Source organism: Emys orbicularis, chromosome 9 (assembly GCF_028017835.1).
Source record: "Emys orbicularis isolate rEmyOrb1 chromosome 9, rEmyOrb1.hap1, whole genome shotgun sequence".
In the NCBI taxonomy this organism is placed as follows: domain Eukaryota; kingdom Metazoa; phylum Chordata; order Testudines; family Emydidae; genus Emys; species Emys orbicularis.
This window is the reverse complement of record NC_088691.1, coordinates 102,203,638-102,231,078: the sequence shown is the minus strand read 5'-3', so window position 1 is coordinate 102,231,078 and position 27,441 is coordinate 102,203,638. Positions and strand designations below refer to the sequence as shown.

The 27,441-nt window shown below is 39.3% G+C and overlaps 1 protein-coding gene across 1 annotated transcript in view; it reads left to right on the top strand.

Moving 5' to 3' along the window:
- LRCH3 (leucine rich repeats and calponin homology domain containing 3) overlaps positions 1-27,441 on the top strand; it is a 92,584-nt gene that overhangs the window by 27,840 nt on the left and 37,303 nt on the right. Inside the window, exons 2-6 of the mRNA XM_065410366.1 lie at positions 11,895-12,039; positions 16,411-16,537; positions 20,084-20,189; positions 20,337-20,473; positions 21,427-21,536. Coding sequence (XP_065266438.1) covers positions 11,895-12,039; positions 16,411-16,537; positions 20,084-20,189; positions 20,337-20,473; positions 21,427-21,536 — 625 coding nt within the window. The remainder of the gene's footprint in view (positions 1-11,894; positions 12,040-16,410; positions 16,538-20,083; positions 20,190-20,336; positions 20,474-21,426; positions 21,537-27,441) is intronic.

The following is a 27,441-nucleotide window of genomic DNA, read 5'->3' as shown; positions in this document are numbered from 1 at the left end:
CTTTCTTCCTTCAGCAAACAGGAAACAATATTATTTTTTGACAACGGAAAACTGTATTATTCCTCAAGGAAGAGAAATAGCATTTCTCCTGAGTTATGATTCTGATTGGGATGTTTACCTCTTCTACCATGGGTATTAATATTGATGACTGAGTTAGTTACTTTGTGAATGGCATTCTCCACTTTCAGCTACAGCTTATCTTCAAACTGCGATATGTATGTGCTATAAAATATATGTTTGTGACATATAATATTTAGTATTTTTCACTGTAACACCCATGAGGTTTTCACTAATGTGGAGAAGAGGAGGTTATACCACAGAAAAACCTACATTAAAATGATTAAATCAACAAAAAGAAGGAAAATCAGAGTTGATGTTGAAACTGCATCCATGTGTTACTCTTTTGTTGCTGAGTATTGCAGAGTTTTCCGTAATAACGTTATATAAAGGACAGTAATATCTATGCCTAATTGGATGAGACTTCTTACCTTTATTGATTTTTGTACATAAATTGTATTGGTTTAATAATGAGTAGGTCTGGTCAGAAAACAAGAATTCCACTTCTCACACACACAAAAATGGAGGTTTTGAAATTTGTTTTTGTTCTGATATGGAATGAAGCTGAGACTTTTTGAAAAATTTTGTGAAAAAACAGCGAGAGAGAGAGAAAGAGAGACCCTCCCCACAGAATAGGCAATAGCCCAGGTGAATGCCTTCACCACTGGGTATATTCAGGTGTGAATGAGTGTCTCTCGAGGTCCTAGATACAGCACGTTAATTGTGAATGGCAGCATGGCTATATGTCTGCCATATTAGAGACAATGGTCTATTCCCAGCTCTGCTTGCAGAGATTGTGCAACTTCTTGATTACCCCACTGGGACAATGATGCTTGGCTTTCTCCTAAGATAGGAGTATATGGCTTTGCTCAACAAGGGCTGTGGAGGGCACAGAATTAACACCAGTCAGCAGGGGTGCTGGAACAATTTTTATAGTGGGGGTGCTGAGAGCCATTGAACCAAACTGTAAACCCTGTATCTAATAGAAACCACTTCAAGCCAGGGGGTGTTGCAGCACCCCCCGCACCCCTAGTTCCAGCACCTATGCCAATCAGAAGAACTAGCACTAGAACTCAGTTTCCCCCGGTTTCCAATTCAGCATTCCTTCCCCTGACGTAAAATCAGAGTTATTTCTGTGTCTTGTCTGGGGGTCAGGCTGTGTGGGCCAGGGAGCATTTTCTATGTAGTGGAAGGTCAATGAGGTGTAGAGCATGCTTAGTGTAAATAGAGTGTTCAGAGATTTTAGCACAGTGGCTCCCCAACTTTTTACTAAGACGACTTTTGTTCATTTTGTGTTTGTTTGAGGTTTTTTGTTTTTGGATCTGCCATTACATATATACACCCTCTGCCCCAGCACTGCAACCTAATCCCAGCTCATTGTGGAGAAGAGGCCCCGGGAGGGAAGAAGGGGGTCAGAGAGGGAGCCTGCCCCACAACAGCAGTTCCTCTCTCATGGGGCTAGGCTCAGCTTCCTGCTCCAGCCATTGAACCTGGCGCTTGGGGTCACAGCACCACCATGGGGCCTACCATCTCTCCATGATGTCAAAAGCTGGGACAGGAGCTGCCACTGCAGGGTGGGGCCTCCCCTCCACACTGGACCAAGAGAAGTGCACGCTTGCCTAGGGCCCAGGGATGGGTTAGTCTAGCTCTAGATGTGGTGACCCATCTGTGACCCACTGGTGGGTTGGCACCCATCATTTGTGAAACACTGCTTTAACAGCCTGAGTGTAGCAAGCTTCACATGTACAAATGATTATTTTTCATAGGTTTATGATTTAGCCAAATCTGGATAGATTTTCATAGAGTAATAGGCACCACCCTGACTCCAGGACTTATCTCTATGCTCAACAGTATCTCCAGACAGTGGAGGCGCTAGAGCTCTTCAAAAAAGTGTTTGGCAATTGTTTCAACATTGGTATAACTACTGAACCATTTGTGCTGAAATGTCCAATACAAAAATTCAGCCAGGGCAAAGAGCAAACATGGAAAATTGAAGCACAGACAGTTTGTCAAAAAGTTTATAAGCTACTGAAAAATAGGGGTTTATAATGGAAAGTGTTAGTATTAGGGGTTTATAATAGAAGGTAATTATAAGCATCACTATTTGCTCTGCCTTTGATAAGGTAAACCAGCAAATGCTTATTTAAAATATAAAAGTATTTATGTGTTAAATTTATGACTGGCACACTACACAATACATTTTTAATGCACTGTAATATAGAGGACTGATCATGGGACTTGGAGCTAGTCACTACTGAGTTCCAATCACAGCATTACTGCAGTTTCCATTTGGGCAAATCACTTACCCTGTTTTACAGATAAGGAAAGTGAGGCAGAAAGGTTAAGACGTAAAGCCCATAATGCTGTAGGTACCAGTATGTTGGAGGCACATGGTTACAAAATGCTAGTCCCCATAAGCAGCTAAGGCATAGTTCAATCCAATCGTCCAGCAGAGATAGAACTGCCTTAACCACGTTGGTGGGGGCACTATTGTGTTTTTATCATGTTCCCCAGCACAATTGTTCCTACTGCATAGATGGTCTCTTAGTTTCTGAGTAGTGGGAGGAGATATTGGTATTTACTTGAAACACAAAGCTGGTTTTAACCTTAACTATAGCAGTCTGCTATAATACTGTACTTTGAAGATATAAAGTGGTGTGTGCCTATTACTAAATTATATTTATGGTCAACACCTATTCATAAATGAACCAGTATAAAAGTGTTCTAATTAATTGAAACACAAGAGAAATGTAATTATTTCTAAATTACACATTGCTCTATTCAGCACCTAATTGTGTTGTAAATTATACAATATATGCTTGCAGAATAAACCATTGAAGTCAGTAAGTTGTGGTCAGATTATTACTAACTGCCTGCAGCAAGGTTTCTTGTTCCTTCCTCTGAAGCAGCTAGTACTGGCCACTGTCAGTGTGACAAGACACTGATCTAGATGGATCACTGATCTGATCTAGTATAGCAATTTATATATTCAGCAGGGCTCTGTGCAGAGGCAGGGATCTGCCCATATGGAGCAGTTTGCAAGATTGGGGCCTAAATTTACAACCCTGCTCATAGTTAGATATTTTTTGCCACATACAAATATCCGGTCCAAAGCTCCAGCTGTTCTAATGTGGGTCAATTTTGCTCCTAATCAGCAGAAACTGTTTCCATAAATACTGATTACTTTAAAAAAATTAAATACAATAACTCAAAACAAAACATATTTTTGTAAAATATTCTATAACAAGAGTCTAAATGGAGGAGAGAGAAATTTAAAGCCAAAACAAATATTCCAAGTTAACACTTCTATTTCTCAGTTGTCCTTCAGGACTGACCAATATTGGAAGAGTGCCCCAAATGAATAAACATCAATATTTCCATTAACAATATTAAGTATAGACAGGGAGATGAGTCCAGTACATTCTGAATTATTTGCCTGTTACACTAAAACACCTGTAACTGGCTCTTGTGATTAGGCATTGCAGCATATACAGTCCATTAGCGAAGGCTCTCAAAATGTTGTACATACTATCGAGAAAAATATCTATTTCAATAATATGGACTACTAGACAAGTAAGAAGCTATTTGCGTGTGACATTTACTATAGGATTACAAATCAGAACTTTTACTAATGGACTGTGTACACTATAGTATCATATTATGTTGACAACTGTCACCTGTTCATTATAAACATGAGCACTCCGCTTTGAGCATTTTCAAAATCTGCTAGTAAGGAAGAAGAGCTTTTTTTTATCAAATGCAAGTGCCAAATGGTGGACTTAAATGATTTGTGAGGAAGCTGTACTTGTGCTGTCACATCTTTTTTCTCTTTCAAAAAAGATTTGATCATGTATTCCTGAAAGATCAGAGAGACTCTTGAGGCAGAACTGCGTAGCAGTTTTAAAAGGAGATTTAGTAACAGGTATTTGTGCCCATTTCAATCCTCCTTTTCTATGGTCAGTTCACACATCAGGAATTTATATGTAACACCCACCATCTGCAAAAAGAGCAAGGAAATTGTTTCCACAAAGAACAGACCAGATGTGTGAATCCTGCCTTTCTAACACTGTGAAACAGCTAGAACTGAACATTAAAAATTAAAGGCCATTTGTCAGTTTGCTACTAAGACATAAAAATTCTGCGTTTGAAAGGAACATTGAGTGTGACCACTGTTAATGTATTGCAGCATGGGTGATGTGTAATATTGCACTCAGACCTGTGCAATATCTAGGCAAAATGAGCTGAACTAAGAATGAATGAATGGTTAAACACTGTGTCAGATTCTCCCAGTCATGCCTTGAATTCCATTTCAAATAAATGTCAAGAACTTGCAGAGTCTCTCATACTAAATGATGTTGACAAGTGATATGTCTAACCTTGGTAGGAAAGCACTTGAAGAAAGTTCATGCTTGTGAGGGATTGGTGGGGAGGAGTTGAGTCAGGGAGAGAAATTCTGAATACACTAGGGTGACCAGACAGCAAGTGTGAAAAACTGGGACAGAGGGTGGGGGGAGGGGGGGTAATAGGCACCTAAATAAGAAAAAGCCCCAAATATCAGGACTGTCCCTATAAAATCAGGACATCTGGTCACCCTAGAATACACTGAAGGTGTTAGTAAAAAGAACAGGAGTACTTGTGGCACCTTAGAGACTAACAAATGTATTTGAGCATAAGCTTTAGTGGGCTACAGTCATGCATCTGATGAAGTGGGCTGTAGCCCACGAAAGCTTATGCTCAAATACATTTGTTAGTCTCTAAGGTGCCACAAGTACTCCTGTTCTTTTTGCGGATACAGACTAACATGGCTGCTACTCTGAAGGTGTTAGTGTTAGATTTTGGTTTTAAAAAATAGGAGTTAAGACTGAAAATGTTGCTGCAGTATGAAGCAAGCAGGAAGAAATGAGATCAGTCCTCTTGTGTCAGGAAATCCTCCATGTGTGAAACTGGATATTGTCAATTGAGACCTTCCTAATGCTTATAAGGTAAAGGAAAACGTTCTAGCAGATTGAATAGCTCTCAGACTGACTCTCACGAGTGGGTGAGTTCAGAAACCAAAAACCAGTGTCCTCACATTTGAGACTTACCAAATCAGGTTTATACCATTCAGAACAGTAATCTTCCATTCTCCTACAGAAGGGAGATGAATTGGTGCCATAGCATCAGATAGGTTCATCCTGTTAGGATTATGCACTCCTTCTTTTTGTTCCATATTCTTATAAAAATAATCCATAAAAATCTTATTAAGGACACAGTTCACTGTACCCAATGATCCTCCCAAGCTGGTAGAAAGAATTAAAAATAAACAAAAAATCCATAATGCTTATTTACAGCTGGACCAAAGAAACATTAGTAATTTCAGTAATGGATTTGATAGTTTTGTTCTAAAGATGCTGTATCAAAATTGAACTACCAAACATAAAGATATTCTTCAAAAGGAACAATTTGTGACCAATCTAGAGGATGTTATAACCTAGGAAGGTAATCCCCAAAGGAGCAGGCTGGCTCCTTGGAGAAATGGTCACAAATGAGTTTGTTCAGATCATCTGCAGGGTACATCAGTTAGTGCATGAAAGTTATACATTAATGTTTTATGAGAAGCTGGTAACAGTAGGGTCTGTTCCTAATTACTGTCACCATTGTGGAAATATTGAGTCAGTCATGGTCTTAAAAGATGTAAACACGAGGGAACCAAAGTTATTTCATGTAGTTCCAGACTTTGAACATGTAATTCCTCACAGAACAACTATACTGTGTTTCCTTTTAGATGTTCGTTCATCCTGCTATTTCCCCTGTTCTCTTGTACTAGTCATCTACCATATATATTTTGTTGATCGTTTGGCTGCTGAAATGATAGCTCTTGTCATCTTACCTTTATTGTTTATAGTGTCTATAGCATTGTGTCCCTTGGGTTGTTCACTTTAAACTAGACCAGCGGTTCTCAAACTGTGGGTCAGGACCCCAAAGGGGTTCGTGACCCCTTTTTAATGGGGTCACCAGGACTGGCTTAGACTTTCTGGGGCCCGGGGTTGAAGCTGAAGTCCAAGCCCCACTGCCTGGGGCTGAAGCCCAAGGACTTCAGCCCTGAGCGATGGTGCTCAAGTTACAGGCCTGGGGTTTGGGTGGTCTCAAGCTTCAGTCCCTCCTCCTGGAGTCATGTAGTAATTTTTGTTGTCAGAAGGGGGTCGTGGTGCAATTAAGTTTGAGAACCCCTCGGCTAGACTTATTTGAGGATGCTTGTGAACTGCCTGACATACTGCTGCATGTATTCTTGTTTACTGATGTTTTAGACAAAGCAGACCATCCTCTTGCCCTTAAAAGAGAATCATTCTGCACTAAAATATTTTGATATCTTTATGCCATTCTTCTTTGAATGTAGTGAGAGCTTTTATCTAATATACATGAAGTAACTGTAAATATATTGTCTGCATGTCACATGTAAAATTGGATTTTCTGCCTTTCAGGACAAGACCCTGATTAATATGGAAAACACTATCAGTCTGACCCTGTTATGAAACTTTATTTTTTATTCATATGGATAGGTTTTTATCTTTCACAAAGAACTTAGTTTCCAAAGAACATTTCCCTTTTGCTAAAGTCGCACATGATCTTCCGAGAAAACTGGCCTATTTTTAGCAAGCTAGAAGATCCTATTGTATGGCAGATTTATGAGAACAGCAATTCTAATCCATGAAAGGTCAACCTGAATAAAAGTAATTCCCATTCCAAAGTACAGTAGCCATATTTCGCTAATATAGTCACTCACAATAATTGATGAGCAGTTGCTCTTTGATCTATTATAGAAGAATTGATGGGTAGTGAAACTGCTCTAATTTATATCAGTGACTGTATTTATTACATATTATTGAATTTTGTCAAATAAGGAAGTGAACAAACATTAAATTAAGTAGAGATAATGCATTATAAAATATATTTTGCTTGCTTAATTTGACTATTGTCACTTAATAAATGAAACTATTGTATAAGTAGAAGTATTGCAGTGTGTCTTGTAAAAATACTGAGATCTCAGTAATAACAAGGTCATCCTAAAACACTCCTGCATTAAAAGTTTTGCTGAGAAATGGGGAGCCAGCTGTTTGTGTGAATTTTATGATGTGCAGATTAGAGAGGTGACAATGTAATTTCTTCAGTCTCTGTTTCTCCAGTGCTACTTCCACTTTATTTTTATATCATCTTCAGCAGAAGAGGAGTATTTGAGATTTTAGGACACTTTTTTTTCCCCCAATAAAATCCCTTAGCCTTTGTCTGTGTTCTTACACACACATACTTTTCCCTTTTGGACATGTACCATGAAGTGCTATACTGCAAATCAACTTTAATACGTGTATGACCAGCACTTCATTGTGCTTTATAACTCTTCTCTCCTATTTTTGCTAGAGCTGTTCTCTTCACGTAGGGATTTTGTTTTGTTAAATTGTTTCATAATAGGACTACTGTATTGCCTAAACTATTTATTGGTCTGATTGTTCCAGAGGGGAGAGGGTAGTTTTCAGAGGAATCGGCCAATTAGACTAATGATGCCACCATACAAATTGCAAAATTCCACTTAATTGACAAAGCTAAGGAGGTGGGGACACTGAGCTGGTTTGGATTACCTGGAATTTTAAATTAAGAGGTATTGTATATACACTTGTTGGGCCTTCATAATTCGCAAGTGAAACACTTCATTTGCAGTTTTCACATTCACAAATGGTCGTTTTGATTTTCTGCTACTATAACTTTTCTTCTGTCAGGTTCTTGAGGTGCTCTGTCCAATTAAGCAGTTCCTATTTTACAGTCATCTTGGACTCTTCTTGTGGCAGTGCCTTTCTCCCCTTGCAATATTTGATGTCTTTATGCCCTTGCTGAGGCTCCTTCTGGACTTTCTATAAAGCAAACCTAGAGCAGAGGATGGCAAACTGGGGACTTCCATTTGAGTAAACCCTGCTGCTGCCCCATTAACTAATCTTTAATTCATCAGGCCTTCTTTTGGTGATTTAGAGTCCATACTTCTACCTCAACTCAATTATGTTCTGAAGGTCTTGTAAAAATAAATCCAGTTGATCAGATTTCTATTGAATTCCTACTGCGCTGAGATCTGTAGAATTGTAAAAGTTACACTAAATTTAGGCAAGCCTTGTCTGAAAAATGTGAAGCCTTTGCTTTACACATGCTTTGGTGGCTCTGTCATGCTGTGAACTAATTTACTAACTTTGAATGTATTTTGCAAGATTCCTTATTCTTCACACTTAATCATGCTTTTGCAATGACTTCCTCCTTCAGAAAATATGGAAACATAGCTCTTCAGAACGTCAGTATTCTGTACTATGTACTCATATGCTTGTGATCTGAACAACCAATAAAGCCTGTTTTGATTTGTGTTTTAAATGCTGGTTAGTAAAATTCAAATGCAACCAGAATAATCGAGACTTCTTACGTCAGTTGTCAAACTCATTCCATTACTGCCTGGCCTCTTCTGCCAGAAAATATGACTTGTTAATTGAGAGCACTGTTTCCTTTTTTAAATGACTGGTTATTAAAATCTTCTTGACAGCACAGCTGTGTGAAGGAGGGAAAGAAATAAATGTGTGTTGGAAGGAGTTGAGTATGTGATTGAGATAATGACAGTGGGATCGGTGGCGGTGGTGGGTTTGCCCAAGAAACATGAACAAAGTCTTAAACTTTGTAGGTGATGTTGATTTTGTAGTAATTATTTAAAGGGACTAGATTGGACATAAGCTATTTTAGCTCCTGGAATGAGTGGATATTTAAACAGGTATCATGTCTGTATTTCTTTTAATTATACTCTGCTCCTATTTCTTGTTTGAACTTTTTAGTAATTGCAGGCAACTTGACCTTCCTTTTCATATTATGAATGTCACAGTGCAGTTGTGCTTTAGCATATGGCAAGTTTGTGTATCTAAAATATTTTTAGTGTACTGCAGATTTTAGTGATTTCTAATAACAAAATTGGCTACCCTCATTGCCCAGTTTATGAAATTTGTCTGTTGTGTTGAGATACTTTATTTGTTTGGAAATAGCTTTTCTCATGTTACATTTTTAGTACAATATTGGAGCAGACGGGTTCCCAATGGGGATGTAATAGTTTGGGTAATACAGAGTATTATGTATCTGTAGCAGTTATATAGCTTTTGCCAAGTTGTCTTACTTGGTTGCTATCATTTTTCAAAAAGAAATGCTACTGAGAATCAAACAAACTCTTGGAAAGGGAAATGTCTAGAGCAGGGGATCCCAAAATGTGGTACTTGTAATCATTGGTGGTAAGTGAGCTTGATGTTCCATCACTCATTTCACAGCAATTTTTAAGAAGGTTGTACATGCACCAATGAAGTTTGGGAGCTGCTGGACTAGAGCATCACTGGGAGAGGTCTTATGCTGAGTATGATTGCTTATGGCATAAAGACTTTTTGAAATTGTATGCTATGACTGTGCAGGAAGCATAGAGAAGTTTATCTGATTCCATTAGCATCTACAAATTCTTGAACATCTGAATTGTTCCAGGTGTTGAAGAGCGTGGTTAATCCAGGATGTATCCACTTGGGTACAGAGTCAACTATTCATACAATGAGGTGTGTTCAAGCTAATTCAGTCCGATTTTGAGGAATCTTAGCTATAAATTCTCTCACCCTTGGTAGCAGAACCATGGATGGAGAGAGTGATGGAAGGAGGAAAGGCAGGGACAAATAAGGAGTCTTCCCTGCTTGAGTTTCAGCCTGGTTTTGGAGGGGCTGGAAAAGCTTTGAGCAACAACCTGTGAATTGGATCTGTTCTTCGCTGTAGAGGTAGCTGTTCCATTATTGTCACTTCCCTTTGAGAAAGTAGGATGCCAACATCTCTTACTAGACAGCTGCTCAAGAATCTGTTTCTTGACTGAAAGAATCATGTCAGTTATCCCCCTGTATTGAATCTCCCAGCTGAGATGGGGGGGGGGGGGGAGGAATGTTATTGATAAAGTTTTATAGTAGTAATTCTCACAGTAGCTGGAGTCTTTCAGTTTCGTAAACCGCAATCAATCTAGCTTTAGTCCTGTATATGATGCAAACAGTGCACTGGTTGCCTTGCTGGTTGATCTTTCTCATAATGGATAACCAGATGTCTTTGGAGATTATTTTAGATCTATCAGCATATTTTGATACAATTGAAGACAAAGTGTCATTGACATGCCTGCAGGAATGGATGGAGTTGCTAATTTGTGACTCCTATCTTTCCTGACTTGTTTATCCCAAAGATTCATTTGCAAGCTTCTTCAGGGTTCTAGTTTGTTGCCCCAGCTGCCCAATGAGAGTCTGTTAGGGAGAGGCTTGTGGGGTGTGTGCTGCATTTGGTGTGTGTGTGAGATACCCCTAGCTTTGCTTCAGTTTTATTGGACCAGGATGTATATTTGAGTGATTCACTCAATGTCTAATCAAGATTAGGATTTAATATGACTGATATCATAGCTCTCTGATATTCAACCTAGCTTAAACTAACGTTATCCTTTTAGACTATGGGAAGCAGCCAAAAGAAAGGGCAGCAGTTCTTCAGTCTCTTTTGATTATGTGAGTGTGTGTCTGCTATGTGTCAAATTCACAGCCTTGGTGTTTTAATAGTATATCCAGGTAGCAGATTTGTCATGACTTTTCTTTTTCTCCCATCCGCACATCATGAAGGCTGCAACATTTATATCCATTGTGGCCTTTGCTACAGTTAGCCATAATCATACCTTGAGATTGGATTACTGTAATGCACTCTAAATGACATTATACCTGAAGACCATTCTAAAACTTCAGCTTGCACAGAATGTAATGACCCACTTAAATAGCAGTGCTTCCTTCGGAGGTGGGGGAAGAGGGGGCACTTTACTCCTGTACTCTATGACCTGAATTGGCTTCCAGTTTTTCTGGGTATAATTCTAAGTGATAGTTTAGATGTATAAAACTCTAATTAGTTGAGTCCTGTCTACCTTAGAAACTATCTCTCATAATAAGATATGCACAGTTGAGATAAGCAGAGGCACTCAGGCTCAACAACCTCCTGGTTCAGCCAGGAAGAATCCGATGGCAGGGCATTTTCAGTAAGGGGGGCCCCTCTACTTTGAAAGTGACCTTCATGACACATTGCAAGGCCTTTTTGATTTGCCAGGCTTTCAAGAACAGACTGCATTGTTGGGTGGGTTCTGTGAAGGTTAAAGAAATAGAAACTGTTGATCCTAATGTGGATAAAAAAGTTGCTGTTGTTCAGTTTAGCTTGTAAGCTCTGTGTATGTTCTTTTAACTCTAATGTGACTAGGATGGGCATGTTTTATAATTCACAATGAATAAATAAAATGTTATTGAATTTGTTTTTTATCATGCACAATAATAGTTCGGGTTGACTAGAGAGTTCTGCTTTGGTAAATGTTTGCCCTTGTTTGGACACTGAAGATGTGAAATGTCACGCAGTTTGTTAAACAGGCAGCTTCTCTACAGGAAATTAGGATTGACACCAAACAACCTCTCTTGCCTTTGGTAGTACATATACATTATTGTTAAGAGTTAGGGTGTGTAAGGAAGCCATATGTTCTGGGCTTTGTCCTTTGGTCTTTATAGACACAAGATTTTCCTTTCACCCTTTAAAAACAAAAAAACAAACAAACCCAGAAACTGTAACTACATGATTTGACATAACACACCTTTTATAGACTTGATGCTGGTGACCATTATTATTTTATATTTATAACATCCACAATGTACAAAGTACTGTCCATACATACGAAGACACAATCCTTGACCCAAAGAATTCAGTCAAAGGTCATTTGATGATTGTTTCTGTCTTCTTTTCTTTTTTTCCCCTCCCTTCAGATTTGTCACGGAACAGACTCTCGGAACTTCCTGCAGAAGCGTGTCACTTTGTTTCCCTTGAGAGCCTTAACTTGTACCAGAACTGCATTCGTTACATCCCAGAGGCCATCCTGAACCTACAGTCTTTAACATTTCTAAATATCAGGTACCATCACATTTAAATCTTGATTTTAATATCCATGTTATAGACTCTAGCAACCTTTGGAGCATTAGAAGGTAACACAAATATAGTGTATAACCTGTGTGTCTTGGTATTATAACATGCCATCAGATTCACCAGTCTGGACCAGTCTCTACCAATTACCTCAATGAGGAGACATCAGATAGTAATAATCTTAATTTTTGACACTTCTGGATTCATGTTAACTACCTGAAATCTCCTTCTGCATGCTTGCTCCAAATCTTGGCAGCCACTGCTCCTTCTTTGTGATCTCAAACATATCCCATCTGGCCAGTATTTGAGGGCATAGGAAAGATAAATTGCCTACTTGTCCTCATTAACTAGTCTGGATTCCTTTTGCTGTCTCTCTCCAATTTATTTTTTCATACAGGTCTGTAATGTGAAGGGATTTGTTTTTTGTTTTCTCTTCTTTTCTATGGGATCTTTAAATGACAACTCTTGAGGTTGTGGACGATAAATGACTTTTTCTGGGTACTATAAATAATGAAAGAAGAAGGATGATCTTGTAGACAAAGCACGGGATTGGGACTCAGGAGATCTGAATTCTGTTCCCAGCTCTACACAGGCTTACTGTGTGATCTTGGGCAAGTCACTGCACCTTTGTGCCTCACTTTCCCCATCTATAAAATGGTGACATCTACCTCATAAGGGTATTGATTGATGAATGTTTGTAAAGTGCTTTGAGATTTTCTGGTGGAAAGTTCTATAGACATGAAAGGACATTTATTATTATTAGCACTAGTGATACTAATACCAGCACCTGTTTATTACATGTTCTTCTTTCTCCTATTGCTGTGTGAAAGACCCATGCAAATGGCTAACAGCCTGGCTATGCAGGGGAAATGGTAAAAATAACTGTACTCAAAGTGTTGTAAAATTCTCAAAGTAAATAAGCTGAAAATATACTAATTTTAGGTGTAGTAAGTTTTAAAAATATTTTCAGGCATAATTTGTAATTTTGAAATTGGCAGAGTCCCTTAAACTGGAGTTGCTGGCTTTTCTTTGCAGCTGAGGTGATGTTAATAGTCATACTTAATTTCAAATTATGATCTGCTAGGATGTGAGGGCACTTGTAGGTCTATAATAAAATATCCTTGCTTCTTATTGATGACAGTTGGGTGTTGATAAACGATTGTGTATTGTGCAGTCGTGCTAGTTTTAAATAAAATAGCAAAAATCACCCGTGGCTAGATTTTTCTAATCCTTTGGGACTTTTTCCTATTGGCTTTAGTTAGTATGTAACTCTTATTATTTCCTTGAGCGTCTATGATATAATCAAAAGTTCAGGCTTGGATGAGGAGTGGGTCAGGTAAAGAAATAGAAATGAGCTGCAGCTGAAGTAGTGCAGACAGATTCCGACCCAAAATAAATACATCAGTTTCAGTGACTGAAGTCACGTGGAAAGCCTTTGAATAAGGTAGCTACCTGAGTAGCTGGAGGCCTCTCTTTTTTTAATCACTACATTAAAGCAAGCAACTTTAGCTCAGTTTACACTGTTTATATCAAATCTTTGTGATCCTGTTTAGACTTAAGTTATCAAAGCAAAGGTCAATCAAGAGTGATTAAGCATTATTAAGAGAAATTGGCATCTTTGAGTTATATAATGTCAGAAAATGGATGTCTGAGTAGTTCTCCATATGTGAAGACTTTTTATAAAAGATGTCTGTAAATTTAGGTATTTTACAGTACATCTTGAATGCAAAAAAAATAATTTCATTCTTGCTAGATTCCTAAAATAAAAGGAATGGACCAATGCTAGTAAAAATGCTGTTTTAAGAGATTGTTTTGAAAATAAGATGTCTCAGACTGACAGGGAGGAGATGACTAGCAATTGTGCAAATTGCTCAGAATTTCTTTTTTCTAAAGCTAGTCGGCATATTGAACAAATTGCTGAAGTCAGAGGAAGTAAGCAGTGTAAATCTACTCAAGATAGAATTGGACAGTCTCTTTTTGTATGTGAATAGATAGAGCCAATAATTAAATATGTGAGGCTGAGAGAAGTAAATGTTTCTTGGGTTTGTAAGTTACACATTGAACAGATCAAGCATATTTCCTCTTTTAAAACTGGTGTAATTCAGAAGTAGTTTAAATTGAATTAGCAATGAAAGCATAATATTGCTTTTTTCCTTTTGATGAAAAATGTACTACATTAGCTGTTTTTAACTTAAAAAATACTTAACTTTAAAAATAGTGGCCATTGACCATGTTTTAACTACATTTTAAATTGTGAATACCCACCACACGTGTATTTCAGAATATAATCTATATTAACTGTATATGCAATAAATTTTCTTGAATGCACAGTATTGATTGCACAGTATATTGTTTGTCTATGCACCTTAGGCATTGTATAGGAGCACTTTTTTGTATTTAAATCAGTGATGTAAAATACACATCCAGGATTTATTGTCTAAAAATATAGAATCTGGTGCTATCAATTTCACTTATTCTTGTGGGTTTCCTTTCTTGCTTTGAAAAGGAAAACCTTGCTCTGTAAATAAGGGCCATTGCTCCTTGAATAACTAGATAAAGATAGGAAGTTATTGATAGTAAGGTGAGGGGTATGATGGGAAACTAATAACTGACAAAGACAACCCAAAACTTAGTTTAATTCCAACTGTATGGAATCTCTCTCTTGTGAAATAGAAGCCAGTATTCTTTGGACAAAATCTAGATATATTAGTTTAAAAGAGAGAAGACTGATTCGTCTGTTACCCTTTTAAGTGTCAACACTTATTAGCTGTCAAGAAGTGTCCCAAGAAAGAGAAGTATTTAATTGCAACTTCTAAGGCTAGGTCTATACTATCCGCCTGAATCGGCGGGTAGAAATCGATCTCTCGGGGATCGAATTATCGCGTCTCGTCGGGACGCGACAATCGATCCCCGAATCGACGCGCTTACTCCACCAGCGGAGGTAGGAGTAAGCGCCGTCAACGGGGAGCCGCGGAGGTCGATTTTGCTGCCGTCCTCACAGCGGGGTAAGTCGGCTCCGATACGTCTAATTCAGCTACGCTATTCGCATAGCTGAATTTGCGTATCTTAAATCGACCCCCCCTGTAGTGAAGACCTGCCCTAATAAAGTACAGGGAATTTTCCTTTGAGTACATTGCACTGGTAGATTTTAAACAGTTTTTTACAAAACATAAATACATATGTCTATCTGTAATAAAACTTAATTTCCTGACCTGTAATATAACCATGTTGTATCCTGTTATTGAAGTTCAACTGTATACTGCAATCTGCATTATTAAAACCAATGTTTTAAGAGGTATGCAGAACCCCTGTTCACAAACTAGTAATGATGTTAGTTAAGAAAAAAAAAACATTTTGCATTACATCTGGTGTTACCCCTTTGCCAATTAAATTTTGTTTATCTTCCTTTTTTGCTTTATGGTGTGCATTGTAGGAATAGGATATGAGTCAGAGATGGATTTCCTATTGCTGTGATCTCTAACAGGTGTATTTGAAATTATTATTCCTTGATACCAGCTGACATTAGTTCGTCTACTGCTCAGGAGTAGGATTTTGTAGTGGGAAATTTAGACTCCACACACTAGAAGAACAATGCCACATTTTGATAAACCTGAGTTTATTATCTTGTTAAAACCTCCTTAAGGTAACATTAACTTTTCCCTAGTTTTCCAGTCATTTTCCAGTCTGATTGCTTCCGTTTACAAATAAATCATAGCATTCTCGTTTTATAAACCAACCTCTTCCTGTCTGATTCATTCACTGAGGTTGCAGTCCAGTTACATGACCTCATGTTTGCTTTGATGGTTATAAATTGTGATGTGTCAAATACTGGATTGTAACATGTCCAAATTCATTGCAACAAGAATTTCTTAAATGCTTATCACCATGATAATTGGCCCTATTACAGATTAAATAATGAAAACACACACTTAACATTTCTACTGAGCAAGTAATATGCTGATTCTACCCTACGCTGTTCCCCACATGCTAATCCGCAGTAAAAAAAATAAGAAAATGGTGTCTGCATGATGCCTAAATATGGCCAGACTCTGAAAGAGGAAGTAAGCTCCAGAGCCTAAAAGCCTCCTACAAAAATGCCCTATCCCCCCATCCCCACGAGTAGTAGCTGATTCAGAGCTTCTGTTTACAACACATCTTGGTAAAGCAAAGGATAAGAAAGATGTGTAAAGAAGAGACTGCGAGATACCAGCTCACTTGTAAATGTGTCTCGAAACTGACTTGATGCTCTTACATCCTGTCAAAATAGAGTACATGATTTTGAGATTCTCTTATGTTGTGTTAAAATTGGTAAATGGTCTCTTCCCACATTCTGACTTTTTTTTTTTCCCCCCTACCCGAAAGTCGAAACCAGCTTTCAACATTGCCAGTACACATGTGTAGTCTACCGTTGAAAGTTTTGATAGCAAGTAATAATAAGTTGGTCTCACTACCTGAAGAAATTGGACAGCTCAGACACCTGACAGAGCTTGTGAGTATATACTTATTGTTTATGATTGCTGTTCTGTCCTTAGTTTATAAATGATTTACTCTAGTGGGTTTAAATTTCATTGAGATGAAATAACTTTATTGACTGAGGGAGGAAGGATGGTCCAGTGATTAGGATACTAGCCCAGGATTCATGAGACCAGGTTCAATTCCTTGATGTGTCACAGACTTCCTGACTTTGGGCAAGTCTCTCTGTGCCTCAGTTCCCCATCTGTAACGTGGGGATAATAGTACTGCCCTACCTCACTAGGGTGTTATGAGAGTAAACACAGTTTAAAGATTGTGAGGTGCTCAGATACAACAGTAATGGGGTCCAGATAAATACCTCAGATAGAATCAGAATGGAACTTTGTTTAAACAAATACAGTGCTACTAAGACATCCACGTTAATTTATCATATATTCTGCGTTCCAGATAAAAGTTCCGTGTGGGTGACTCCGGCTCCCTGCCATACACATATTATCCTATAAATAGAGTGTACAGTACTGTATTAGCTAGAGTCTGATGTCCCAGGATCTCTCCATATCTGGTAGAGACAGTTGCAAGTGGTGATATATATGACATTATTTGTTCATAGAGTGTAAGGCCAGAAGGGACCAATAGATCATCTGGTCTGGCCTGCTGTGTATCACAGACCATTGATTTTTGCCCAGTTAACCCTGTGTTGAGCCCAGTAACTTGGGTTAGACTAAAGCATTTCAGTCTTCAGGAGACTAACTGTTGTGTGCCACAGGCAGAGAACAGGAGAGAGTGAGGTGCCACCAATGCCCCTGCAGTCTCAGGGCATTGGTTAGGTGGGATATGCCCAAACGATCCTAGTAGGTGATCTATGCTCCATGTTGCAGAGAGAGGCAAAAAAACCTCAAAGGTCCCTACTAATCTGACCAGGGAAAAATTCCTTCCCAACTCCAAATCTGGTGATCAGGTACCACCTCAGAGCACTGGTCCACCACCTCCGGCATCATATCTCCAGCTAAGGTCAATTCCTAATGCTTCACAGAGGGGTGGGGAAAAATATAGAATACAAATGGCCAATTGTTCATTGGGGAAAAAATTTCTTCCTGACCCCTGCAGCAACCGTCTGAAGCATAAGATTTGATTATAGTCATTATCTTAATGCAGAGCTGCAAGTGTTATGAGCATGTTGAGTGCAATGCAGAGCTGTTCTCTCCATGGCCCATCAAGGAGAGAGAATGAACAGGGGGATTCATAGACTCTAAGGCCAGAAGGGACCACCATGACCTTCCAGCCTGACACACCCCTCCCTCCCAGAAACTGGATTAAAGCATTTATTTTAGATAGATACCCAATATCATTGTAAAGACTCCAAGTGATGGTGAGTCCACCCCCACCCCTGGTAAGATGTTCCAGTGTTTAATTATCCTCATTGCTAGGAAATTGCATCTTATTTTAAGGTTGTGCTTGTCTAACTTCAGCTTCCGGCCATTGGATCTTGTTATGCCCTGGTCTGCAAGACTGAAAATCCCCCACTAGCAGATAACTTTTCTGTGTAAAAATACCTAGACACAGTGGTCAGGTCACCTCTCAGCCTTCTCTTTGATAAGCTGAATAGATTAACCCCCATAAGATTCACATCATAAGATTTATTTTTCAGTCCCAGAATGATTTTTGTCATCCCCTTTCAGACTCTCTCCATTATTTCCACATCCATCTTGAAGTGTGGACACCAGAACTGGACACAATATTCTAGTATTTGTAATGAATGCCTGAAAGCTCTAGCTAGAAATGTTGCTCTGATACATTGAAGTTCTACTTACTTCATTTTCCAGCTGTCCTAGAGATGATCTGGGGTAGCTCACTCACTTCTTTAGCTTTAGCAGCCTTTGCCAAATTACAACAGTCAGACAAGGCTGTTGGATGTCAATTGTGAGGAACAGCCTAGCCCTCTGAGGTACACTTGACATGGAGATCAGTTTTCATGAACATGTCTATTGGATGAGCTTGACCTGACACCTTAGGCTTGAAATTGGAGTTTTATTTCTCCTAGCCTCCCCTGCCCCAGCAAGACTTATTTTAAGGCAGTTTTTATTTGCCTTGACGTCCTGATCTTAGGGAGTGATATTTTAGAGAGGTAGCCATGCCACCAACTACCCCTCCTGAGACATGTCGCCAGTTGGTCTGCAATGGCTTATTGAATATTTGCAGGTGTCCTGCATATCTGCAGGACGTTCCACTTATCTGCCATCCCGGGATATTCTTGGTGGGAATTGGTCGCTCCTAAACAGATAGCTATCTTTTTTTTTTTTTTTCAAATACTTCAGCTTTTAATTTAGTTTTTCAGTGTGTTTATGAACTTGTGGATTTAAAAAACAACCTAGACAACTTGACATGTTAGAGACAATTGCAATAGAATCTTGATAAGTGTGTAACTCATATTTGGGAATGGCACAGAATTACAAAAGTACCTGTATTCTTTAATGGGAGAGACAAGGAAGGCAAGGTAATATCTTTTATTGGACCAGCTTCTGTTGGTAGAAGGGACAAGTTTTCGAGCTTCACAGAGCTCTTCTTCATGCCTGGAGAAAGTAAGCAGAGTATCTGAGCTAAATACAAGGTGGGAGAGATTGTTAAACATAAGGGATTCACACATGCACGTTTCAGTCCTACAAGCATATATTATTTAATGATATACTCTGAGTATTCCTCGTGTGTGTGTGTACATTTGAGATTTTTTTTTAAAGCTTGGCATTCAGTAAAAGACAAATAGTGAGAAGTGAAGTGCACTGGTAGAGCTAAGGGCTACACCACATAGCTCTACTAGGGCTTCTCACTTTGTTCCCTGGCTGCCTGCTGCATATGCCTGCTAATGCCCAGATGCATGTGAGGTTAATATAATTTTTGGGTGAGTTATTTAGTCTGGGCTGGCTTTTGTATTGGCAATTTAGTATGTATTTTATCCTTTTGTGTGTTCTAAATGTTGTTGTAACATTGCCTAGAGGTTATGAGGATAGGCCCTTGAAAATATCCAGATCAAGTACATGGCAGGTAATGTGTTTCTCCAGGCTCTCCCACTTCAGAGTCTGTGGAGGAATGGGAAATGGGCAATCTGTGGAGGAATGATAGAAATTTACACTAACATGCTAGTTTGCTAACTTAATATACATGGAAATATCATTATAGCTTCACTTTTTCCATAATGTGTAACTTGTCTAAAGAGCTTTTATGTTCTAGTGTCATTTTTCCTGGGTTCGTTCTTTTCTTGGCTCTGCTGTTGTTGGGAGACTGAAAAAAATACTGTGTGCCTCTGTTTCCCCATCTGTAAAATGGAGATAATTAATACTTTGTCACAATGCTGAAACTTAATGAATGTTAGTAAAGCACTCTGACAATCTTAGGTGTCATAGAAGTGTTTATTTTTGACAAGTTTATAAATAAAACACTGCCTGTCAGAGTTAATGTACATACACCTACAAAACCAGAAGGCAGGAATTGCCTATTAGCATTGGGATTTATTTAAACAGGCTGACAGTATCAAAACAGTGGCTCACTTTGTAGTTTTGTATTGCAGGATGTGAGCTGTAATGAAATACAGACAATACCTCCACAGATTGGCAGTCTGGAGTCTTTGCGTGACCTGAACATCAGGAGAAATCATTTGGTGCATTTACCTGAAGGTGAGATCAGCAGATAAAAGTCTGTCATATGTAACAACTGAGATTTTTGACACTTTTATTCTTTTTAAAGCTTGTTTTCCTAAGAGCTAGTAGTAAGCATACTCTTTATTATAGCTGCTAGATTGAATGTTTGTTTTCTATCTCCAGAGCTTGCAGAATTGCCTTTGATTCGATTCGATTTCTCCTGCAATAAAATCACAACAATTCCTGTTTGTTATCGGAACCTCAGGCATCTTCAGACAATCACACTAGATAACAACCCTCTACAGTCACCCCCGGCACAGGTGAATTAAAGTTTGGAATTAGAATCTCTGCTATTTTCACTAGAGGATGTAAAGTGAGATTAGAAACTGAATGGTTCAAACTTTCTTTTGCGAACAATAAGATTTGAAAGAACCTGTATTTCTCTAGAGACCTTAAAGAAACCCATGGCAGAAATACTCTTCCACTTCCCTTAATTTAGTTCTGCTACTGGTAGTAGGTATGTGGTTACTGCAGGAATTCCTTCGTTAGCCTTTTGAATAAAATTCTCATTGTACAGTATAAGTAAAAAAGTGGCTCTAGATCAGAGTAAGCTTTGGGGGAGAGGAAGAGCTATGAACAAAAAACATTTTTGAGCCATTCTACTGTTGAGGTAGTGAACTGGGAACCTAAAAATGCAATGCATTTTCATTCATTTTACAGCAGCCTGCAGGCTAAATACAATGTGGTCAATGTCTGACTTCATCTTTAGTATGTATGTATAGCCCTGGGGAATGACCTGCTTCCTCTGAATAAGAATGGGAAGTGCTGTGACCTATAATTTCCATAGATTCTGCCTCCATATTAAAGATGAAGGGAGTTAGAATTGGCTTCGCTTGATTCAAATTAGGCCTGGCTCTTGGCAGCTAGGTTGGGCAAGGTTTGGATGCCTCTGCTGTAGTTCCAAGTTTTACCCCTTACAAATACATATAGCTCCTTGTTCACATAGAAGACCATTGACATGATAAACCCTTATGAGCAAGCTTACAGAAAGGGCTCCAAACAGTCCAGATGTTTTTGGAAAAAGCTTCCCGTTTTTTATTATACATATATTCTGTGACACTTCAATATGATGGTTTGTTTGTAATGGGAGAAGGTTCAAAAAATGGATGAAGAGCTGTAAGGATGTTATAAGTTCACAACAGCAAGTTAATGTCTGTACAGCGCTTTGATGAAATAAAGTGCTAAATATGTTTATGGATTTCCTTTTTTGTAGATATGCATAAAAGGAAAAGTCCACATATTTAAATACCTGAACATAGAAGCATGCAAGATAGCTCCAGACTTGCCTGATTATGATAGGAGGCCCATGGGATTTGGCTCTTGGTAAGTTTGTGCATATTCTGTTTGATGTGGATTGGGGAAAACTTGTCTACTCTCTTGAATTCAGAAGAGGCAGAAACTAGATCCACTGATTGTTGGTTAGTGTACATTTCACCAACGATTCTGGCCTTGAAGAACATTGTGGTGTGTGTCACCCTGTGAACTGCTCTAGCAGGAGTCCAAGCAAGACAGTTTAGAAGGAAAAATGAAGTAATATCACAATTCAGCCAGTGCTAAAGGGCACACCCTCTCGAGAGAAAAAAAAAAAAGTTTGGTGTCTTCAGGCTATGGTAGAAGGAAGTTCTATTTTTAAGACATTAATCTATGTTTTTACTTAATAAAATCTTAGGGTTTTCCCAATATCTACTATAGTCTAACATTGTTGTGATTTTTAATCTTTTGTACAGGATTGTATAGTTGTTCTGCTGTAACTACAGGTATAAGTGCTGATCTCACCCCATTAGTAAACTGTTTTATTTTTGGCAGGCTTTCATTTGGCACAAATGTTTAATACAGTAACACAGGTATTAGAACGATCAACCACATCAGCTTCTAAATTAAGATGTCTAGGGGAAGAGTAGGAGTACACTATATATTTATACTACACATTTAAGAGAAAAGCAAAGTAATGAGGTAGGAGACTAACTAGAAGAAAAAGAATATATTCTCAGTGGTCATACAAACTAACACCGAGCCAGAGGGAATATATATCTGTAACGGGCACCATGGGCTGAACACGATTCATGAATAAAGCAAATAAGCCTGTGCAGTTGTACCAAAGATCTATGAAGGAGAATTTACGCCAACAGGCAGCTCCTCATCAAGTCTGGAACCCACATTTGATAAGCACCTTTCCAGATGGGGTCAACATGAATGCTTTCTGAAAGTCACTTGTCTCTTTAGAGTGTAATCTCTTTGGGACAGGGACCCACACCTAGCATAATCAGGTGCTATTTGAGACAAATAAAGTTGTGGCATATAAATCAGAGTATGTGATTCTAGCCTGTATGTGACCCAGGTGAGGCCGCATTTGGAATACTGTTTAGATTAAAATTATTTAGGTCTCCTGTTAGCTAAATTTATAATGCTGTCTTAGTTTCTTATTATAATAAAGTGCATATTGCAAAAAAGAAGCTGATACAGGGATCTAAGGAGCATCTGTATTCAGAAAGGCTAAGGAAATTAGGGCATCCTTATTGTGACATAAATTGCCCAGTCCAACCAACTGTATCTAAAGCTATTGATCTCCAGTGTAGTTTATTTCTTTTGAAAAGCATAAAATCAATAAGTAGAGTATGTGTTTACTGAAAAGGTTTTCGTTTCATGTAATGAAAGAATTCACATATTTTACCATTACTCACAGTACCAATATAAAAGCTTGGGCAGGACCCACTCAGGATGCTTCTTCCAGATGGTCAATTTAACTTCAAGCTTGTGTGGACTGGCTTGCTTTTGTCCATGTCTCCATCCCTGCCAGGCACCATGAAAGTAGATATATCTGAAGTGGATAAGAGAGATGGCATAGAACTCTTCGTTGCTCATGTGCTGATTATATCACTTACCAGTCTCTTTTAGTGGCTCCCACAGTGGCTTCACTTGCAAATTGAGCAAATATGTGTGGAAGAGAATAGATTTCTGCAGGAACCCACATAAAGGAGCCAATGGAGAAGATGAGCTGCTGCCCAAAATGAGAATTTCTTCTAGAATTTCTGAGATGAAAGAACAGAACAACTCATGCACAATATAGTGTACTCCAGTTAATGCCCATAGGCAAGTCAACAGAGCCTTTGGTCAATGATATCAAAGGCTACTGACAGAACTAAAAATAATCAGAATATATATCTGACCTTTGTCTTTTGCTCTGTGGAGGTTATATAGTGACCCTGGGCAATTTGAAAAAGCATGGAATTAAACCTGAGTTGATGTAAAGCTGGTTTCAAAGCTAGTGTGACAGTTACCAAGCTAGCTGCACCACAGTCCTTTCTCAGGGTCTCACGGAGTGCACCCCAACAGGGGTCAGGCCTTGTGGCTTTGCCCCTTCTGGGGTGGACTTCTTTGAAAGTGTGTGCCTGTGGCTGTCTTATCTCTTAGGTTATGTGTGCACTGCAGCTGGGAGGTGTAATTCCCAGCTCGGGTAGACTTCCATGTGCTAGCTCTGCTTAAACTAGCATGCTAACAACAGCAGTGTGGCTGCATGGGCAGCTGCTCGGATTAACTGCCTGAGTACGTACCTAGGATCTCAGGGCATGTCTACACGGATCGGTGGGTAGTGATCGATCTATCAGGGATCGATTTATCACGTCTAGTGTAGACGCGATAAAATCGATCCCCGATCGCTCTGCCGTCGACTCTGGAACTCCCACCGCGGCGAGAGGTGGAAGCGGAGTCGACGGGGGAGCGGCAGCGGTCGACTCGCCGCCGTCATCACGGCCAGGTAAATCAACCTAAGATACCCCGTAGCTGAAGTTGCATATCTTAGGTCGACCTCCACCCCCCACTAGTGTAGACCTAGCCTCAGTGGGATTGTACCCAGGCAACTAGCTCAAGCTGGTGGAGTTCTGGAGCTGATGGGAGCACGTTTGGGGATCGATGTATCGCGTCTAGATGAGACACGATAGATCGATCCCTGATCGATCGATCGCTACCCGCCGATCCGGCGGGTAGTCTGGACGTACCCTAAGTTGTATTTCCTGCCTAGACCAACCCCCAGCTCTGGGCTGACTTAACCTTTGAGTTCAAGTAGGCAGCAGTACAAAACTGAAGAGGGAAACAGTCACATAGTATTCATAAGAATAATGCAGATATCACATGTAGTAGTTTCACTGCAATTTTATGCAAATGTAAAAATCTCTGATTAAGTGGACAAACTTGTAGTGCTGCTAGTGAAATCAGAAGCACTAAATCATTGTAGATTCTGACAGGAGAAAATTTTGGCTTCTTTATATATAAATATTTCTAATTGAAAATTTTGCTGCTTGCCCACACTGCCCTTTTTTTTTTATTTTTTGGACTCATGTAAAGTTATCCTAAACACAATAGTAGTGCCCTCTCCTATGTTTTACCCAGTTTTTAAAACTATTGCTTTATTTAATTGTTACTACCATTTTCAATAGAGAACTGGTTCCCTGCCTTCCAGACGATTGTATCAGTTTACCAGGATAAGATATTGACTGTACCGACCAGTGTCTGTAGACTCCTGTTAAGTTATGTGACCTTTAACCTTTGGGCTGTTCCAGACCAATCTCTTAGCTGTGAGACTGAAATGTGGAGCGCTCAAGCTCAACATTGGATCATGCATGACTGAATGGAAAGGAGGCAGCAGCAGTGCCTCACAGGAGCCTAGCACTAGGTTCAGTGTTGAGGTAGGGAGAGTAAGTCTGGAATGCGAGACATAAAAGTTTGAAGTACTGGTACATGGATCACTGGAGGAGGAATCATTTGTACTGATTAAGTTTTGAAAGACTCTGGTAGTTCTATTCCGCGAATAGAAAGGAGATTGACATATATGCATGTATTACACTGTGACTTCAGAACTGTGGCTGTGAGTGATGCTCTCTTCATGTCAGTGGCACATCTTATTCCCCTTATTTTTATGGATAAATTTATTTTCATTACAAAAAGACACTGCATTTCAAGTGATTATTGCACTTCTCAGGTGGTTAGCTACTCTACCTTCAGCTTCATGCCTTATGCATTGGAACCCAAGCATGCTGTAAAAATGTACTGCCCACTGTCTTACTGCTTAATTATTGCTGCTTGCAGCCAGCTAGTCAGTGAGGAATAGGATCTGCAGTCTCTGCTGATTTCTTAAAGGCTGTTGTCTGTAATGAACATATAAAGCCCTGAGCAGTCAGTAACCCTCTGTTTTCAGATTTTTCTGAGGGGAAAGCGTGGGAACTGTGAACTGTAACTGTGAATTTCTGAGTTACCAGATGGTCTCAGTGATGATGAAGTATTTTTCAAAAGCTGTAATTGAATAGGAGGGATAGAATATGAAGAAAATAGAATCAAACAGTATTTTTCCTTTTGGATTAAAACTATTGAATTTTGATCTTCTTCAATTTTAAGTGCTTGTTCAGTGCAAAATTGGTTTCTCTTTAGATTTTCAGGATACTGATGTAGTCATGATTAAAATGGAATTATTGTAGTGTGTCATGTGGGAACCAGTTTCTCATTTTATTTCTCCTTTTATAATTTCAAAAAAACAGTGGTTTTGATCCAGTATTTAGGTGTTGTGAATTATTGGCTTAAATGTGGTCACTATGTAGACTGTTACATGTGGTACCTGAAGTTTTCTTTCCCCAGCTGGTCTTTAATTGAAAAACAATATTACCATTGTCTGTATAATGTGTAGTACTTTGTTAGGATATTTTTTTGCCTTAAAAGTAGACTACAGTGTCTTGTAGCTATGTATTCCCGGGGCCACTGTATGCATTGTTAACTCTTTCTATAGAATAAAAGGCATGACACAGCTAATACATTTAAAAATCCAGAGGGTTTTTTTAACTACACTGAGCAATTTTAGGATTATTCTTTTCTCCTCTCACCCAAAAGAAGTGAGTTGTGGTTCCCTTCCCATCTTTGTTGCTGAAGGATCCCTAATATGAATATTATCTTTGTTTAGCATCACTGAGTTCCATTCTTGCCTTCATTCCAGATGCCATCCCCAGACTTTAGTACATGACTTAAATCTTTTACAAACTCAGAGGAACAAACATAGTGCTAGATCCTGCACATTGGTCCATACAGTCAGAGCCCCAGTAACTTAAATGAGGCTCTGTGTAGGGTTAAGAATCCGCCTGTGAATCCTTTTGTAGATGTGTACATAAAAATAAGCATATTTCACTTCTGCAGCTCTTGTTACCTCATCCTTTATCCCTTAGTTCTTCTTTGAGTAACGTCCCTATGGGTGCTCCATTTCATGTGTGCTCACACCCCTTTCGCCTTTAATTGGAGATTTTAGTTGCAGTGTCTGTTCAGCCCACATGTGTTCTATGCTTCCTCATGCCCCGCTCTAAGGCTATACAGTGCTGTGTGAGCGAAACACCCTCGGTTCTTTCTCCGCTGCCTTGGCCTGAGATGGAGCATTAGTGTGCCTTACTTTGAAATCTCTTAGCGTAGTTACCCTTCTTTATTTTATTGTTTAGTATTTTATTTACCTTTTATTTAGGAATTTAGGGGATCTTTCTCTTGATCCCTTTCCCGTTTTGGAAGGGGGGGCCTTCCCTTGCTAGATGTCATTGCCCTGGGGTATGCCAGGATCTCTGGGCTTCAAACAGTGCATCTGTTGCCAGGCGTGCATCTTGGTCAGCGACAGGCATTCCTGTTGTATCCGCTGCTTTGGAAAGTCTGATGTCCCACAAAAGTGCTCCATCTGCTCTGCATTTAAGGGTGAGTCAAGAAAAAATCAGGAGCTAAAACGGAGACTCTTAATGATGGAGCATTCCCTCCAATTGGCCTCAGATCCAGGCCGGAGTACACCCTTCCCCCACCGGGCATCAGTTGCTGAGTGAACACAATGCCCCGTCAACTTCGTCACGTTCACCTGAATCTACCCAAGGTAAATCAATGAAGAAGACCCATACAAAACTGAGTCATTCTCCACAGGAAGAATCCACCTCAAAAAGACTTCTGTCACTGCAATGCAATACTGCTGCAGAGACCTCATGTCCCACCCTGGGTATGTCTGAGGCTGCAGACACTCAGTACCGATCCTGTGCCTGGGGCTCCAGGCTCAGCAGAGAAAAAGGGCAACAAGCATGCCTTGGTACTGAAACTTTCAGTGCTGCACAAGCAGGACAATGCATCATCAAAGCTTTCCACCTCTAAGAGAATGGTACCCAGAATTCCTTTGGTACCATCAACATCTAAGACTGCCTCAATACTGGGAAGATGTTGTGCCTCTCAT